At 40.2% G+C, this 16,710-nt stretch overlaps 1 protein-coding gene across 1 annotated transcript in view; it reads right to left on the reverse strand.

Annotated features, from left to right (window-relative positions):
* Positions 1–16,373, reverse strand: part of igdcc4 (immunoglobulin superfamily, DCC subclass, member 4) — a 55,829-nt gene extending 39,456 nt beyond the window's left edge. Inside the window, exon 1 of the mRNA XM_028578843.1 lies at positions 16,099–16,373. Within this exon, the coding sequence (XP_028434644.1) occupies positions 16,099–16,165 (67 nt within the window). The 5' untranslated portion in view covers positions 16,166–16,373. The remainder of the gene's footprint in view (positions 1–16,098) is intronic.
* Positions 16,374–16,710: the final 337 nt, after the last annotated feature.

The raw sequence follows: 16,710 nt of genomic DNA on the forward strand, positions 1-16,710 counted from the left end.
GTCCTAGATTTGTGGCTATTTGACACACACATATACACACACAGGCACACACGCACGCACGCACAAATATTCACATGCTGACATGTACCCACATGGTTCTTACAACACACACAGATGTGTGTAAGCCCACAGAGTAATTGTCAGTGTCTCATGAGGACACAATGTGGTGAGAGGGGGGGGGGGATCTATGAAGTGGCCATTTTGCCATTTTACTGTACAAATGGGAGCTGCTGGAAAGGACAGGGTGAACTCTGGGATAGTAGCGGCTGTGAGGTCTCACTAAGCTGTAGTGAATGGATTGTGATGGCACTGTGCCAAGAGGTTCATAGCTCTCTCTAAGTAGAGACAGGACAGTGGTTTGCAAAAGGGAGAGAGGATGAAATGGAGCTCAACAGACAACAGGAGAAAAAGAAACAAAGAAGCAAACGTACCACACAAAAATGATACAGGGCCTCTTTAGCCGATCAGCAACAATTTTGATACCTTATCCGGATCCGTAATAGCTTTTTAATTGCACCAATAACATTAATTTGGATAAAGTAGGAATACAGTGGTGGTATGATCCCCAAGATTTTGTCTTTTGATTGAATAACGTTTGATGTAGGCCTACCTCCATGCTACTGCCATATATCAGGTAGATTAATAGATAAGTGGATAGATTAAAGACTGATTTGTAATTCTATTCACAATGAAATACACAGAAATGAGAGACAAAAGAAACAAAACACACAGAGACAAAGAAACAGACTGTCCCTGTCTGTCACTCAGCTGGAGAAGAAGAGAGAAAAGGCAGGGGAAATGGAGAAGTTAGGAGGGCAGTGCTCTCGATACCATCAACGCTATTCCGCTGGTCAATTTCTGTTAATGGATCACCTATTCACAAAACGTTTGGGAGAACAGAAGGAGAAAGAGGAGGAGTAGGAGCAGGAGAGTGACCCAACACAGTGAATATTTCACCCGGCCCAGTTTACTGTCAACAGAGACTGGACACCCAATGGCTAAGAGGCCACAGCTCAGGTTTCCACAGTCTCTAAAGTGAAGCTATACAATACCTCAGGCCTTTCAGGAACTAGAGATATGCACAAAGAGGCTCTGCTAAAAGAGTGCAAATGAATGTTCTTTTTACCCGATGCTGATATACCCTGTATATCTCATCTGTTTTGCACAGTTATTGCCTGATCAAGTTGGCTTCTGTATACTCTTGAGCTAAATGCTGTTTAAATGTTTGTTGTACGTTGGCATGCCAAGATGCTCCCATTGACAATGCTAACATGCTGATGTTTAGCAGGCATAATGACCATGTTCACCATCTTAGTTTAACATGCTACTATTAGCAAATTAGCACTAAACACAATGTACAGCTGAGGCTGATAGGAATGCCATTTGTTTTGCAGGTAATCAAAGTATTGGACAAATGTATAATTTGACCTCATGGTGCTGCAAGATGAACTGATTAGGGCTTAATAAAGTTAGTTACAATTCATCATGAATGGAACATGGATATCTGTAGCACATTCCATGGAAATCCATCCAATAGTTGAGATACTTCAGTCTGTACCAAGGTGCTGGAATGACCAACAGACTGACATTGCCAACCACAGAACTACACTGCAAGCGTGGCTTAAATCTGGTACAAGCACTTTAGTGTTGCATTAATAAGTGCCAAATAGGCCGTAAGAGGTTGCAAACAAGAGATGGAAAGAGAGAGGATATGAGACAAAGGTAGAAACTAGGGGTGCACGATATTGAAAAATATGATGTGATATTGCGATATCGATAATGAATATTTCGATATTGATATTAATTTCGATATTTTTAAACATATGTAAAATTACCAAAGTTATGGGAAAACACATCGAAAATAGATTTCATATTTCCCAGTGCTAAAACAATACATTTAAAATGTTGCCTGAATTGAAAGAATGAGATATATATATATATATATATATATATATATATATATATATATATATATATATATATATATATATTTAAAATGTAATGATTTATTAAAATTGTAATAACAATAACTTATAACAATATCTTATTTCACCAGTAAATTCCTGTTAACAACAACAACAAAAAACATTGGCTGGGAAAAGGGTATTTTACAATTACTTTGAATGCAGCACGAGGCTGGCGAGGCCAAAGGGCCAAACCTTATATATATGTCAATGGTTTTCAAAAAACGGCAGCTACAGTCTGGTGTTACAGTTATCTCAAGTGAAATACAGACACACTCTTCACCGTTTAGCTGTCAGCATTTTTACCTCATTTTTTACTCGGTTAAAATGCTCGGTTAGCTGCTAGCTAATGTTACCTGCTGTCAGGTGTAGCGCTAACTAGCTAACGCTAATGCCAAGTGTTTGTTTTAACTAGCCTCCCGTGCGGCGATGTTTCAGTTCCCTCTAACGTCCGTTTTCGGATCATCAGAGAGAAGCGCAGGCATTTAAGTGGCACCTAAATAAGGCGCTCCACGCAGCTGATGTTTGTTTATACTTCGCCGCTGGTGTGTGCGTCGAGCCAGCCGCTGTGTGTGTGGTACAGCGAGGAAGAAGTGAGAGAGTGACGGCGTTTTTCTTCGGAGTCAGTAACAACTCTAACGTTATAGTGAGAGAAAAGTGTCTCCTCTGTTCTTTCTGAACACGGTGGGAAATCTGGAGCAGGAGAAGTTAACCCTCCCCTTGATTTCATGTTGTTTATGGAGAAGGAGAACCAGGAAATTAGTCGGGGAATTGCAACGCTGGTGTCAGTACCCGATCCGTTCCGCCTGCACAATCCGTTCTGCGCATGCGCATGATGTTCACGCATGCGCAGATGATAATACTGTTTTACGACCTGCCCGATCGCGATATTACGAATCCCACTATGGCCACGCCAAGACCCGCCCTTCAATAGCGTTCACACACTACTATTGGCCAGGCGTCCATGCTTACATGTACAGGTCCTATCCCCTGACCAATCCCCTAACCCTAACCTTAACCACTCGAGGTGAAATGCCTAACCCCAACCAATCGAGCTGCTTCGTAGGGCGGGTCTTGGCGTGGCCATAGTGGGATTCGTAATTTTGCTGCCCGATCTGTTCCACGCTAGCCTCCACCCAAGCTAACGTTAGTTTAGCTAACAGCTAATTCGGCTAACCGCTAGCCGACAAATAACGCATGCGCAGAACGGATCGTGCAGGCAGAACGGACAGCTAGATTCAGTCTAAAATAATGTTAAGTCAAACATAATGGGAAAAGCAGGCTACAGCAAAATTAAGACTTTACAGTAACAATAAAGACAAATATTGAGTGATTGTATTTTAAATGAGCACAAGTAAAGTAGAACTGACGTAACAGCTGTTATATATGTTAACGTTTGTTTTGAAGTTTTATTTTGAGGGTCTTTTAAAAGTTTGCATGCTGTCTCAGCTAGCGGTTAGCCGAATTAGCTGTTAGCTAAACTAACGTTAGCTTAACTGTGGAGGCTGACGGACGGCATACCGCTACAATCAGCTAGCGGTTAGCCAAATGAACTGTTAGCTAAAGTAACGTTAGCTTCCCAGTGGAGGTTAATGGCAGACCGCTATAATCACCTAGCGGTCCGCCCGAATTAGCTATTAGCTAAACTAACGTTAGCTTCCCGGTGGAGGCTAGTGTGGGAACAGATCGGGTAGTGTCGTAAATCATCGTACCACAGCGCATGCGCGAACATCTTGCGCATGCGCAGAACGGATTGTGCAGTTGGAACAGATCGGGTACTGACAGCTACCAAGTGATGTGTATTTTCCAGAGGTGCATCAAAGAGTGTAGACGTAACAAGAGGCTAAACTCAATAGAACGTTGTGCTGCAGCTTGCAATGGAACAGTCTATTGAGTGCAGCTCCGCCATCTTGGACTGAATGCAACACAATGTTCTATTGAGTTTCTCCTCTTGTTGCTTCTATACTCTTTGGTTACATGTCGGGCGGGATGCAACGTAAACAAAATATCGCGTAATTATCGCGAGACTTCCGGTATAATATCGCGCAACGTGATATCGTGATAACGATATTGAGTCGATATATTGTGCACCCCTAGTAGAAACCCAAAATTAAAGAACTAAATACAGGACTGAACAGTGCAGAAAATGCAGGACTGAACAGTGCAGAAAATGTTATTACAAACGCTTTTGTGAAGAGAGACCACTAAAGCACTCAAAAGTGAGGATAACCAGAGTGCCTTGTACCTTCTGCTAAATTGACACAGCAGCAGTAGATAATTGCTACAAGTTGTTCCTGAATGATGTTAGTAATGTATTATATCGGTAAAACAACGGTTTAGGATATGACTATGCACTGAAACCTAAATACAGGCTGAGTGGACAGGGACAGATGGTCTGATTGATAGCACTGGGCCGTTTACAGCAGAATAACGCCTGTGTGTGTGTGTGTGTGTGTGTGTGTGTGTGTGTGTGTGTGTGTGTGTGTGTGTGTGTGGTAGGTCTGGATGCCACAAACAAAGCTCAAATCAAGCTCAACTAGTGCTCGCCTGTTGTCTCAGTGCAGCCTTTGTTTATTAATGAAATCACCTTATATCGATAACAACAAGGTAAAAAAATAGCCCGGACACTTACACGTACTTGTGGCCGAAAACTATCCGGAGTGTGAATTAATCAATATTTTGAAGCCACAGTTGTGATAATCTGAGCATAGAGGCATCTAACAATCAACCCTGTAGGGAGATGAGGACTCTCAGGTTTCAGTATGCAGTGGAAATGCCTGTGTAATAACAAGAAACAGAAAGTCTCACTGCTGTCTACATACTTGGGCTTTTATCAAGGAGGCTTCATGCAAAATCTATATTTATTTGATTGGGACAGTGCATGTTAATAAACAAACATGGAATACATGCATGTAAACGTGCCGGATTGTAGCCAAGGGCTAATTTCCATCCGTAGTCCCACGGGCTACGGATGAGTTGTCATCACCCTGGCTTTCCATGTGAAAAATGTTGCCTTGGGCATTGGGTTCTGTGTTTAATATAAAGCGCCATCAGGAGTCTGAACAATGCCACACATTCAACACACTTTATGAGTCTTAAATTGCTCTGATGGCAAATAACTATGTTTACTAGTTAAGTAATGCTGCATACAAAGAGCTCAACATTTCACTGAGTCCACAGTGAGGCTCTGAGTCACTTGACAATCTGAACAGCTGCCGTGTCAGGTGTTAACCATTCAAGCTGTGTTTCCTCCCATGACAATACAGTAGGGTTCTTCTCACACCCCGTCATCGTAACCACAAACACACTCACTCACTCTCACTGTCAGAAAGCTGATACAATGAATCAAAGATTTTACTCTGACTTGTTCATTGGAGAGTCAACTGAGTTTACACATACTGACAGGGCTGCAATTAGGTGTGTGATATTAGATCGTGAACCATCAAAATGTGTCTTCGATCTGCCTTTACAGAGAGATCGTTACTATCGTGCTACAGGGCACATCAGTTTCAGTTGTATCAATGGCTACAGTGTTTCCTCTGCATACAGCGGCGCAATGCTAGAAGCGCACTAACAACAGCAATAGTGCTCCCACTAGCTGACTAATTGCTAATGGAACTTGCTTTATTCACTTTAAGGGATGCCTTCATTTCTGATGATTTGAAGAATCTTACTAAATTAAGTGTTCTGTGTTTGAGATCCTAGATCGAGTGCCATATTACAAATCTTAAACTTAAAAACAAATAAATCTAAATTATTACCATCTAATGACCTCCCAAAAGCAAACTGTTGACATTTTAAGATAACTAACAACTTATTTTCATTTTTAATTAATTAGTTATATGTTTATGTCTAGGTCAATAAAATATCAGAAAATAGTGAAAAATGCACACCATCATCATTATTTCCTTATATTTACCATATTATGCTCATTTGCAGTTTCACACTTATTTTTTTCTAGAACATGTTTAGATGTTTTAAAAAAACATAATTTTTCTTATACACGCTGTCTGAATATATCTGTATTCGCCCTCTGTCTGAAAAGCTCAGTTTTAGCCCCTGCCCATCCCAAAAAAAAACTGTCTGCTCTGATTGGTCAGCATTTCTTGGTCTCTCTGCACCGTCATTGCAGTCGGGGAATGACTGTAATGGCACCATAGTGACACTTATGTATCGTATAATTGTGACATCACAACCATACAGAAGTCCTGACGGCTTGTTTAAAAGCACTCTTTCTGAATACGTGCTATGTGCATTTCTCTGTGGATTGAGTGTTTTGATGGATTTGAAGCATTTTTATTAAAATTAATCATTTCAGCCCAACATGTTACTCAAACTTGTGCAATGATTTGTCAACTTGCTTTTGCCCCTGTCACAGTGTATCACATATCTGAATATGAAAAGTTTCCATATTTTCCATACAATAATGAACCACAAAGTTGACATTTCCAATCACCGCGATCATACGGTGACTCTTTTCTCAAAGCTAGCAGAACAAAAAAAGGCATGAAAGTGTAGAATGAAAAAAGAGGGGTTGTGGTGAGACAAACATGGCTCCTGTGCCCCACTGAATGTGTGTGTGCACAAGAGGGAGAAAGGGAGCAAGACGATAGAGAATGAGAGAGGGGGGCGTACCAGTGCAGTCCCTCATGCCTCCTGCTCTATGTACAGTGCTCATTCATCCCATTCTGGCTTCCTCCAATCACAGAGCAGCATTCCTGCATGCAGGGCCTCCCAACAGCATGGGGCCTCCACATGGCCATGTCAAGTGCCAGGCCCACTTGCATGAGTCAACAAAGCGAGCAATAAAACTAACATGGGAGTAACAGGGAGATCCAAATCAGAATCTGTTTGTTCACGCAGCAGCACAATGAATGAACAGGAATTTTTGCTGGTGACGTTGGTGAATTAGACGGTATACTGGTATTAATGTAACGGTTCCCAGTATGTAGAGAGAAATGCAGGAAAATGGGACATACTGGAAGGTATTGAAAAACACTCTCCTCCTACTCAACTCTGCTTTTTGAAGTGAGGCACATGTACATTATAATGCTTGTGTGGACGGATCAGGGACGAGCATCTCACAATAGGTCAGAATGATGAATGAGACTATGTGACAATACCTGGTACATGCACTGAGGAAAGGCATACTGCACTGAGCGAGCTTCACATATTGTTATGCTCACACTGGAATTCTCAATAATGACATTTTTCATCAATGATGTAGGAGAGATGTCCTGTGATTTTGGGGTAATATATGGCATCTGAATGAGGAGTAAAGGGCGAGTGTACTCCGTATGAATGTACAAATGATCCCAGAAATACCAAAATGTCTGTATCGTCACACACGCTGCAGTTTTATTAACTATGATAATCTACCAATGGAAACACCTGGTGTTTTTGCAACTTCATCCTAGGCGATGTTCATTGTAACTTCAGTAAAATCTGCTGCCTCAAAACAACTTGTCTACCGGAACCGCATAGCCCTTTACATATCCTAACATTACAGGTCAATGTATTCATAGATTTATTATTATATGAAATTATATGCAAATAATGTGTGACCGCTAGGGCCATTCTAGTAGTAATTAGAATTCCTTTGAGTGTTAAAGCACAGTCTACTGTTGCACAAAATTGTCAATGTTGTGTTCACAACTTGTTTCCTCCGCAGCACATATTCATCATTATACTATAACTCTAAAGCTAAACTACAATTCGGCAGTAAAATTATTGATTTATCTATAACTACCCACATCTTCCCACCTTCAGTGTAACCTCCACTGCACTCATGTGACCAAGCAGACACTGGGGAGGAATGGTAGGAATGTGAATGCAGTCTCAAAAGTACACACACACACACACACACACACACACACACACACACACACACACACACACACACACACACACACACATAAAGCTACACTGCTAGAATAAGCCAAAGTAACATAAACAAATGTCCGTGAGAAATCAAGTTGTCCCAGGTGTATAGAGCTCATCAGTGTGACAAGTTGACTTTTTTGTGACTGAAAAAATCCCTGAGTAAACTTCTGGAATGACAGAATAACCACTACTATAAGGAGCTTCCTTTGATGTTGGTTACCTCATTACACAAAATATTGCTGCAGCTTTAAAATGAACATGACCCAAGTCCAAGACTTGGGGCTATGGATAGAACAAGTGCTGGGATTGAAATTAGGTTGTGATTAGACCTTGGATTTAGGTTATTGCTGGCTTGATTAGGTCAAATACTGTATACCTACTTCAGTGGAGCTGTGACCCTACACCGAGCATCAGCTTGAAGCACATCATGTAATGTGATGAAATGCAATGTTCTCAACTACACTATTTGGCTAACCTCAATGACCTAGTAAACCAACAGGATGAAATAGCACAATCCATCTGAGTTGCATCATTGCAGCAGTAATATCTATTTGTACTCCTGGGATCAAATAGTTAACAAATAGCAGCATTACAAAAGACTAGGAAACATTTGGTCTCTGTATGCAATAAAGGTGCAACTCAGTGCAAAAAATTGCCATTTGTAAAAAATGTTTTACATGGCTCAAGTGTGAACAAAGCAGTACAATTTCTGGTAAAGGCCCTCTCAAGAGTATAATGCTCTTACATATGATCTCTGTGTAAAGTGTACAAACAGCTCACAAAATACTTTGTGGTGAAGCTTTGACTCTGAAATGTGACATTTGTGAGCTATGCAAGCTGTACTACTTTTGTAAAAAAGTGGAAATTGGTGTGATGGCCAAATTAGAGAGAGAGCTCTCCTTCAAATGGCGAGATTACAAGATAGCTTTGCAGCACATTGCATTTAAAAATCTCTCACCTTGGCACCTGGCTTGTCTCGCGTGCATAATTCCAAATACCATTGAAGCTGCTCTATGTAACCCTCCTGTCAGGATTGAAAAGAGTCAAATGGAACTTTTCCACCACTGAGACCCACATGTGAAAGCCAAATTTGGTAGATAGACAACCCCTGAAATGTTTTATACCTGAAAATGTTAATGGTTAAAATTGCATCATAACGGAATAAATAAAAGCCAGAAAATAAACAATTGGAAAAGAAACTTCAGGAAATTAATTTGTTTTCCTTATTATACTATCTTAACCTCTGTCAAAGGTTTTAGATGTTTTGTTTTTTTCTTTTACCTAAGATCCAACCCAGGCTAGTCGTAAACACACATGTCTGCTTATACTTATGTAAAATTAACACTAACTTACAACATTTTATTTTCAGATATTTCTAAGAGACCGTGCTATTCATTAATGAAAACAAAATAAAATCATCACAGTCCATTGAACATCCCAGGAGAGAAAATCATTTAAATTCATTGCAGACAAAATCCAGACGTCTCCTTTCATACAAACACTTCTGTGCTTAAAATTGCCTCTCTGGCAGCGTTAATAGGCGCACACAGGGCACCATAAAAATCAACATATTCACTGCACAAATATACCCAGCTGAAACTCAGCCCAGGGCATCTTTAAATAATATGCATCCTAATTTAGCATGGACTCTGGGGAGGGGATCAAGATGCACTCACAAATCGCAGCTGACACACCCATGCTTACACACAAGCGAGCAGGCAGGCACACAGGGTTTATGCACCTCAGCACACCCACACACACACACACACACACACACACACACACACACACACACACACACACACACACACACACTTAATTTACCGCTAATGTGTAATGAGCTATTTTTCACACGCACTGCTGTCCAACAAATTCTGGTTTTAAGTCTCAAGAGATATGTGTATGTATGTTCACATAAATACTGAAAAAGTGCAATAAGTTTGGGCCCAACGTTCAAACAAGGCTAGCAACTAGAACATAGTCAGTAAAGCTGTAATTTAAATAAGTACCTCATTTATACATCATTTAATTTAGAAATGCAATTACATGAAGTTATTAAGGAGGGTATATCTCAATCTGCTACAGGACATGGATGAACGAAAGGTAAAAATGGGTATAATGTATTTTTCTCCACATTTACCCAGTAGACTGACTTGCCAAAATAACAACCACAAAAACAACCTACACAGAAAAAATCTTTTGGTGACCTCAATGCCGTTTCACACTGATATAAGACACATGAGCAGTAATAGTAAAGGCCAAGGAAAGTGGTTCTACTTACAGCATACATCCCTCTACAAATGAAATGTTTAATATTCTGTAGCTGCCACTATATGGGAGGTTGAACAGCTGGCCTTCTGGTGTAGACATAACAAACTGTGGCTCAACACTAAAAATTACAGATGAGTTCAGAAAGAGATGGATGTCAACTCATGTGGATAAGGAAGATCAACCTGCCTGAGGGGCTGTTTATTCAATCTATACGATCATTTTTTTATGTGGCTATTTCTGTCATTACATTACATTACATTTCATTTAGCTGACACTTTTATGCAAAGCAACTTCCAATAAGTGCACGGACTGACAACTCCTTCACTGTATGTGCATGCATACTGTACTTGGTTGATAACTTGAATCTACTACTTGTTCTGATACCACTTTGATACCACTGAGTGTGTGAAACTGTAGAATGAAGGATAACCTCCAAAAAATACCACTAGCTCACTGGAGTGGACTGGCACAACATAATCAGATCAGCCAGCAGCTCATCATTGGGATTCCATATTGAAACATGCAACATCAATGTCCCATTGTCTAAGGTATAAAGTTATACAAATGAAGATCATACACAGAGCTTATATTACACCACATAAGTTAAAACAAATGGACCCAAACGCATTGGAACTGTGCTGACATGGCTGTGGTAGGACTGAGGTAATAGATTTTTTTTTAATTATTCTGAATGTTCATATTCCTAAATTCCCTATTGTAGGTATATTGGGGAGAATATTGGATAATATACAAGAATGACCTGTACAACGGATAGTTGCGCTGGCTTTTCTCTCCGTAAAGAGGAGTATACTCATGAACTGGAAAACACGCAAATTGTGGAATTGGCATTGGAATTTCCCCTTGCAGGATTAATAAAGTATACATTATTATTATTATTATTATTATTATTATTATTATTATTATTATAAATTATATTGCTCTAATAAATTTAACTGGTTGAAGGAATTTCTGGACTTGCTTTCTATGGAGAATATAGCTGCAACCCTTGCATACTATGCTTATGGTCTAGGCGCCCATTGGACTCTTATTAGATAATATATGAACAATAGAGCAACAACTTGACTGTGTAGTGTTTGTGTTTTGTGTTATGAGTATTTCATGAGTATCTGTACCATAAATAACAGCAGCCAGCAGCCAGAAAAATAGTGCCAGAAACAAAAACCAAGCTTTAAAGGAAAGTTTAATTTCTAGAGGCCAATAGACACGGATTTTGGACTTACATTAAAATGTGGTGAGGGGAAAAATATGGGATGCCCATGCTGCTTTGTATCTGCTGTAAATGTTACATAGTGTCAAAGTAAAGGAAAGGATGGTTGCTACCCACAGCTCTTTTTGCACTTTCTATTGAAATTTCCAGCTTCTATGATGACACAAATGTAAGAGTTTGGTATCTCAGGTTTGTATTAGTATCTTGTTTAAATTGTCCAACAATCTATTATTAACACACATTTTATCATTTGGTCTGTTTTGCTTGACGTAACTCTGGAGTTGTGACACCCCTAGCTTGATGAAAACACAATGTAAGTAAACAGAAGCAAAAGAATATTGAAAAAAATGTTTTGTTTAAGATTTTAAGTACATTTTGAAATTTGTTGGGAAGAAATTGCTGTTATTTGATTGTCATGCATAATGCCATTCAAGCTTTTGCATTTAGTGATGCAACTTTTGTGACAGTGAAACCCATGACTTCACTGTATTGCAAACTTACATTTCTGCATTTTGTGGAAAAACTTAAAATGTCATGACAAATAACCTTGTTCAGACTTTTTTTTAAAGATGCAATGTTTGTAACACACCAACCTCACTAAATTAAAAATATCTTCCTCTAAATACTGTGCCAAAAATGTAACCCCTTGTGTAACTTTACATCTCCATGATATTTAAGCTAGAGAATGGACTGCCCCACAATACCCTGGTGCAGTGTGTGGAATAAATGGTTGACTCAAAAAAAAACATATTCCTCCCACCACCATGCCCAACATTGCACTGGGTCACTTCAGCAGTTTCCTACAGCTAATGTTCCTCGGGTGTTCAGTCCAGATATTAACTTTGTATAAAACAAGCTCTTGAGATGACCACGTCCGACCTGAGAATATTGGAGGAATAAATGTGTTTTTTGAGAAAAACAGTAGCTAGATGTTGAGTTGTAGAGTGATCCATCAATTTCACATAAAATAATGTAATCTAATTTCTCTTAGAGCTGAAATCACACAGAGGTAGTCTGGTGATTTCAAAGCAAGCTAAAAACAAGACATCAGCAGTGTGGTCATAATAATGAGCTGGCCCACAGGCATGTCAAGAGCATGTGAGAAAATGCTGCTCATTTGGATACCTTTATTTTAAATTAAGGTCATCATAATATTCAGTTAGATAAGATGGGTTACAGTGTGTTCAAATATTCAAAAACCTGCGATTGGATATTTGTACCTTTTTCATTTACTTTTATTTATAGATTACTACAAAGAACACAATAGCACATATCACTATAGTCTATATGGTTACTGTATAGGGTAGCATTACAAGTTAATACATGAGGAAACCAGAAGCTGTGATAAACAAATAATGTTATTAGAGACACATCCAGTCCCTCCAGGAATTTGTGATGTCGTGATCGCACCAATTCACACAAATTCAACCAATCGGCGTGAATTTGGCGCGACTGGCAATTTTGACCAATCACCGCCACTTTTCCGCAAATTTGACCAATAACATGAAGTTTCCCGCGACTTCAACCAATCCCAGCAGTCACACGTGCACTCTGAGAGCCACTGACCAAGCGAGACGTGTGTCACTCGAACATCTCACATTTACCAACAAAACGTACAGCTACAAACTACATTTGACTTTAAATTAGCTGAAGCTGCTGCCGTTTCAATCCTGTCGGCTCTCTGTTTGTGCGGGCGGGGCACACACAAACACACAAACAAACACACACGGTGGATGCAGGAGAAACCGGAGATAAGACGTAGGCTACAGGATGACCTAAATTGAGGACAGCTCCGCTCGTTATTGTAAGTGTAATGATAAGTTAAAGTCCAAGTCCAATAAGTACTTTATCAAACCGTATTCATGAATGTGTGGCCCAGGCCAGGATAGAAAATTAACTAACAATGTAAAGATCAACAAGCCACTGACACATATGTTCAAATTTGATTCATTCAATACATTATTATTTTTTGTCTTAAATCCACCAATTTTCATATTATACCAACATTTGCAGCATCATGAGCCTTTTTGGTAAGGTTACTAGCAAACTATAAACAAAAAAAATCACAACTTTTTTTTGCAACTTTCACTGTCTCTGTGAACACAGACACCCAGGCACTTTTGTACAATTGATTTGCTTGTGATATGTTAAGTGAAGTTGACATACTTCCTTTTGATCTTTAGAATGGACAAAACAAGCTCTTTGTTTGTGGATGTAGCAATGGCCCTTGCCCTCAAATTCGCCCCGCCAGCGCCCGTTAATTCATCCATGTCCCAGAATCACACCCGGCCCCCACTGACCAGTCTCAGTTCCCACAACCACCAAAACCCACAACATTCATGCTCCACTTTCTAAACCCAACAAAATGCACACACAGAGAAACATGCACACGCCAAGTCACCCTAATGGTGTTGTTTACTGGCCGTAATGACTAATAACAATGCAAAGTAATTATTTAGTAATAATCCATGCATGATGATGCTGTCAGTTTGTGCAGAGCAATACAAATGTGGCTTCTGCTCTGAACCAAAGCACAGTTTGATGACAATTCTTAATTATTTAAATGGATGTTAGTCTTGGATTTGTTTAATGTTCTTTCAGTCATTTTTTAAATGTGATACTTTATAAAAGCGACCAAATGTCAAAACTGCTTGGTACCAACTTTTAATAATAAAATTCACAGTGCAAATAAATCAATTTCCTCTTCACTCTTATCACAAACCATCACAACTGCCATTTACCCGCAAGAGATTTCATCATCTGGATGTGATCGCCCCCAGTGTGTAGCACTTACTCTCCTGTCAGGAGGATCTCAAGGGGAGTAATTCCTTACTCTGTCTCTGCTGAAGTCTGCGGGGCATGGTAATCTAACTCTATATAAATTGTATCCTCTGACCTTCCACCATTAGATCAGATGGAAGTCAAGGAAGCATCCCTCTATAGTTGCCTCCCTTGTAAGGCCTTTATATGCATAATTGAACAATGAGTAATGGAACTCGTGATAAGATTACAGTATTTCTCAGAAGGAGATAGTGTCTACCTGGATGTGCCAAAGTAATTTAGAGTTTGTGATATATTCATTCCACCACGCTTGACTTTTCATCACCACACCAAGCCCTGTGCACGATATTCCTTTATTTCTTATCATGTTGATAATAATTACTGCAGATTATGTCATAATAAGACATTGAAGAAAGTTGCAGCAGCAGCAAAACTATGTACTATCTCCAGACAAAGGAGAAGGATAAAAGGAAAACTGTAACAATGCAGCTATACACTAAGCACAACTCCACTGGCTGATGAGACAAAAGGCAATGGTATTAAAGTTTTGAAAGAAAGTGTGTGTTACATAAGTGTTGCAGGTAGAGAGACAACACCCACGAACCGCATTACTGTTAAACAATGTAAATCGTTAAGCAGACATCTTTGCCAAGAGATGTACTTTGAAATTGGAAAAAGTGTCACAGTGAGAAATAGTGAATAATAATAGCGTGTGTAGTATTTGCATGGGCTAATGAACCAATCAACCAACACAAGATATCAGCAATAAAATATGACATAAGATATTGTAGACATTACAGGTACTGGACACAGGCAGTCAAAGGTAGCCCAATGTGATGGTGTGCCTGTTCTCCCATCAGGACATGTTAGGATTTCATTCAAAGTAAGGTTGACTTCAGTTCACTTCATCTGTTGCCCCTGATCCATAATACTTAGGTGGGAATTCAAAGTAGGACTGCAACTAACAATCATTTTCTTAATTGATAAATCTGCCGATTGTTTTTCTTGATCCATCTATAATTCGAAGAATGTCGGAAACCAATGTGGCATCTTTAAACAATTTTCAAAAATGTATACATTTTATATTTTTGTATAAAATAATTTTTATATATTGCTTTTTATATTTTGGTATTATCCACTGACATTCTGCACAGGTCTTTGAAATCCTGTGGTCAGTGTTTCACCCACTCGTCGCCACCTGTGTAGGCAGACTTCCCTCTCCAACAAGGACGCTTCCACTCTCAGGAGCCACCGCAAATGTCTGGGAAATAAAACTATGTGCTACTGTGCATGTTTCACCATCAGCTCTCAAACACATTCTTCTCCAATTTGATCAAGATCGTGCATAGAGAACGTCCTTTTGATGACAATATTACTCTTTCCTTAAAATCCTCTCATTCAACTGTCTGAGCAAGTGTCTATACAACCATGTGCACACTCCTATTCGGTTATTAAACCGTGAGAAAAACTTCAGATATTTTTTTTTGGGCAAAGCAATCGACACATGCAAGACTGAGATGCTTCCAGGGCGCTCCACTCTTATTAATAAACACCAAAGGCCGATCACACGTCTTTATAATGAGCCCCATCCCGTGTTTGATCCGAAACTTCCCCGGTCGGTTCAAAGCCCTTCGGCCGCTCTCTGTGGCACCATTCAGGGCTGCTCCTCGGGCAATGTGCTGCAACTTCGTAACGCCAAAGCCTCACAGCGCGTCCTGTCAGAGAAACCCATGAAGTAACAATCCAACCCTGCCTCGTACGATCATCGGTGAGGCCAGATGAGGTGAACACAGAACACGGAGGGATATCACCGTGCAAGGTGCAAATTCACCCAGTAGCTCTCCTATCTTTTATCACAGCCCACTTATGTTCTAGTAACTGCACTTCAGTGTAATACGAGTGTCCCGCTGCCTCACACTGTATATGCACTCCACTGAAAAACATGCAGATGATCAAAGTGTGTGCTTTTACCTTGCTTGGATGGACCACAAAACAGCGAAAGAAGACAGAACAGCCAAATTGTGCTCTCCACCGCCATGTACAGCCTTTGATTTCCAACAGTGGGGTAGCAGCGTACGTCTATACAACCAGCTATACCGTTATAGCGACATGCTGGACTCTGCTATTGTCTCCGCCGGTGGGTAAATGACTCTCTGTAAATGTTTAAGTCTCTTTGGTTAACAGTCCCCTGGATTTCCAAACAATAAGCTTAGTCGGGGGAGAGCCGTCGTGTCTCTCGGCGCTTCCACGCCATGTTGCGAACGAATGTTAAGTGTGTGTTGGCTGCTGGTCCACACACAGACACGCACGCGCACACACGCACACGCATGGGCGCACGCACACGCGCGTTCACCAGACACTGGCTGGCTGGTCAGTCGTTGCTGGAGTCCTGAAAAGCGGTCGGTGATTCTAACACACCCCTTCTTCCTCCTGCTTGTTCAACTCCATGCTTCCCTCTTACATTTGGGGGATTCATTCAAAGCGGAGACGCTGTAGAAACACTTGCAACACCAAATGTGTTCAAATACATTTTACCCTATGCGCCCTCTCTCTCTCTCTCTCTGTCTGGAATGATGAATTCGT

Source organism: Perca flavescens, chromosome 1 (assembly GCF_004354835.1).
Source record: "Perca flavescens isolate YP-PL-M2 chromosome 1, PFLA_1.0, whole genome shotgun sequence".
Taxonomy (NCBI): Eukaryota; Metazoa; Chordata; class Actinopteri; order Perciformes; family Percidae; genus Perca; species Perca flavescens.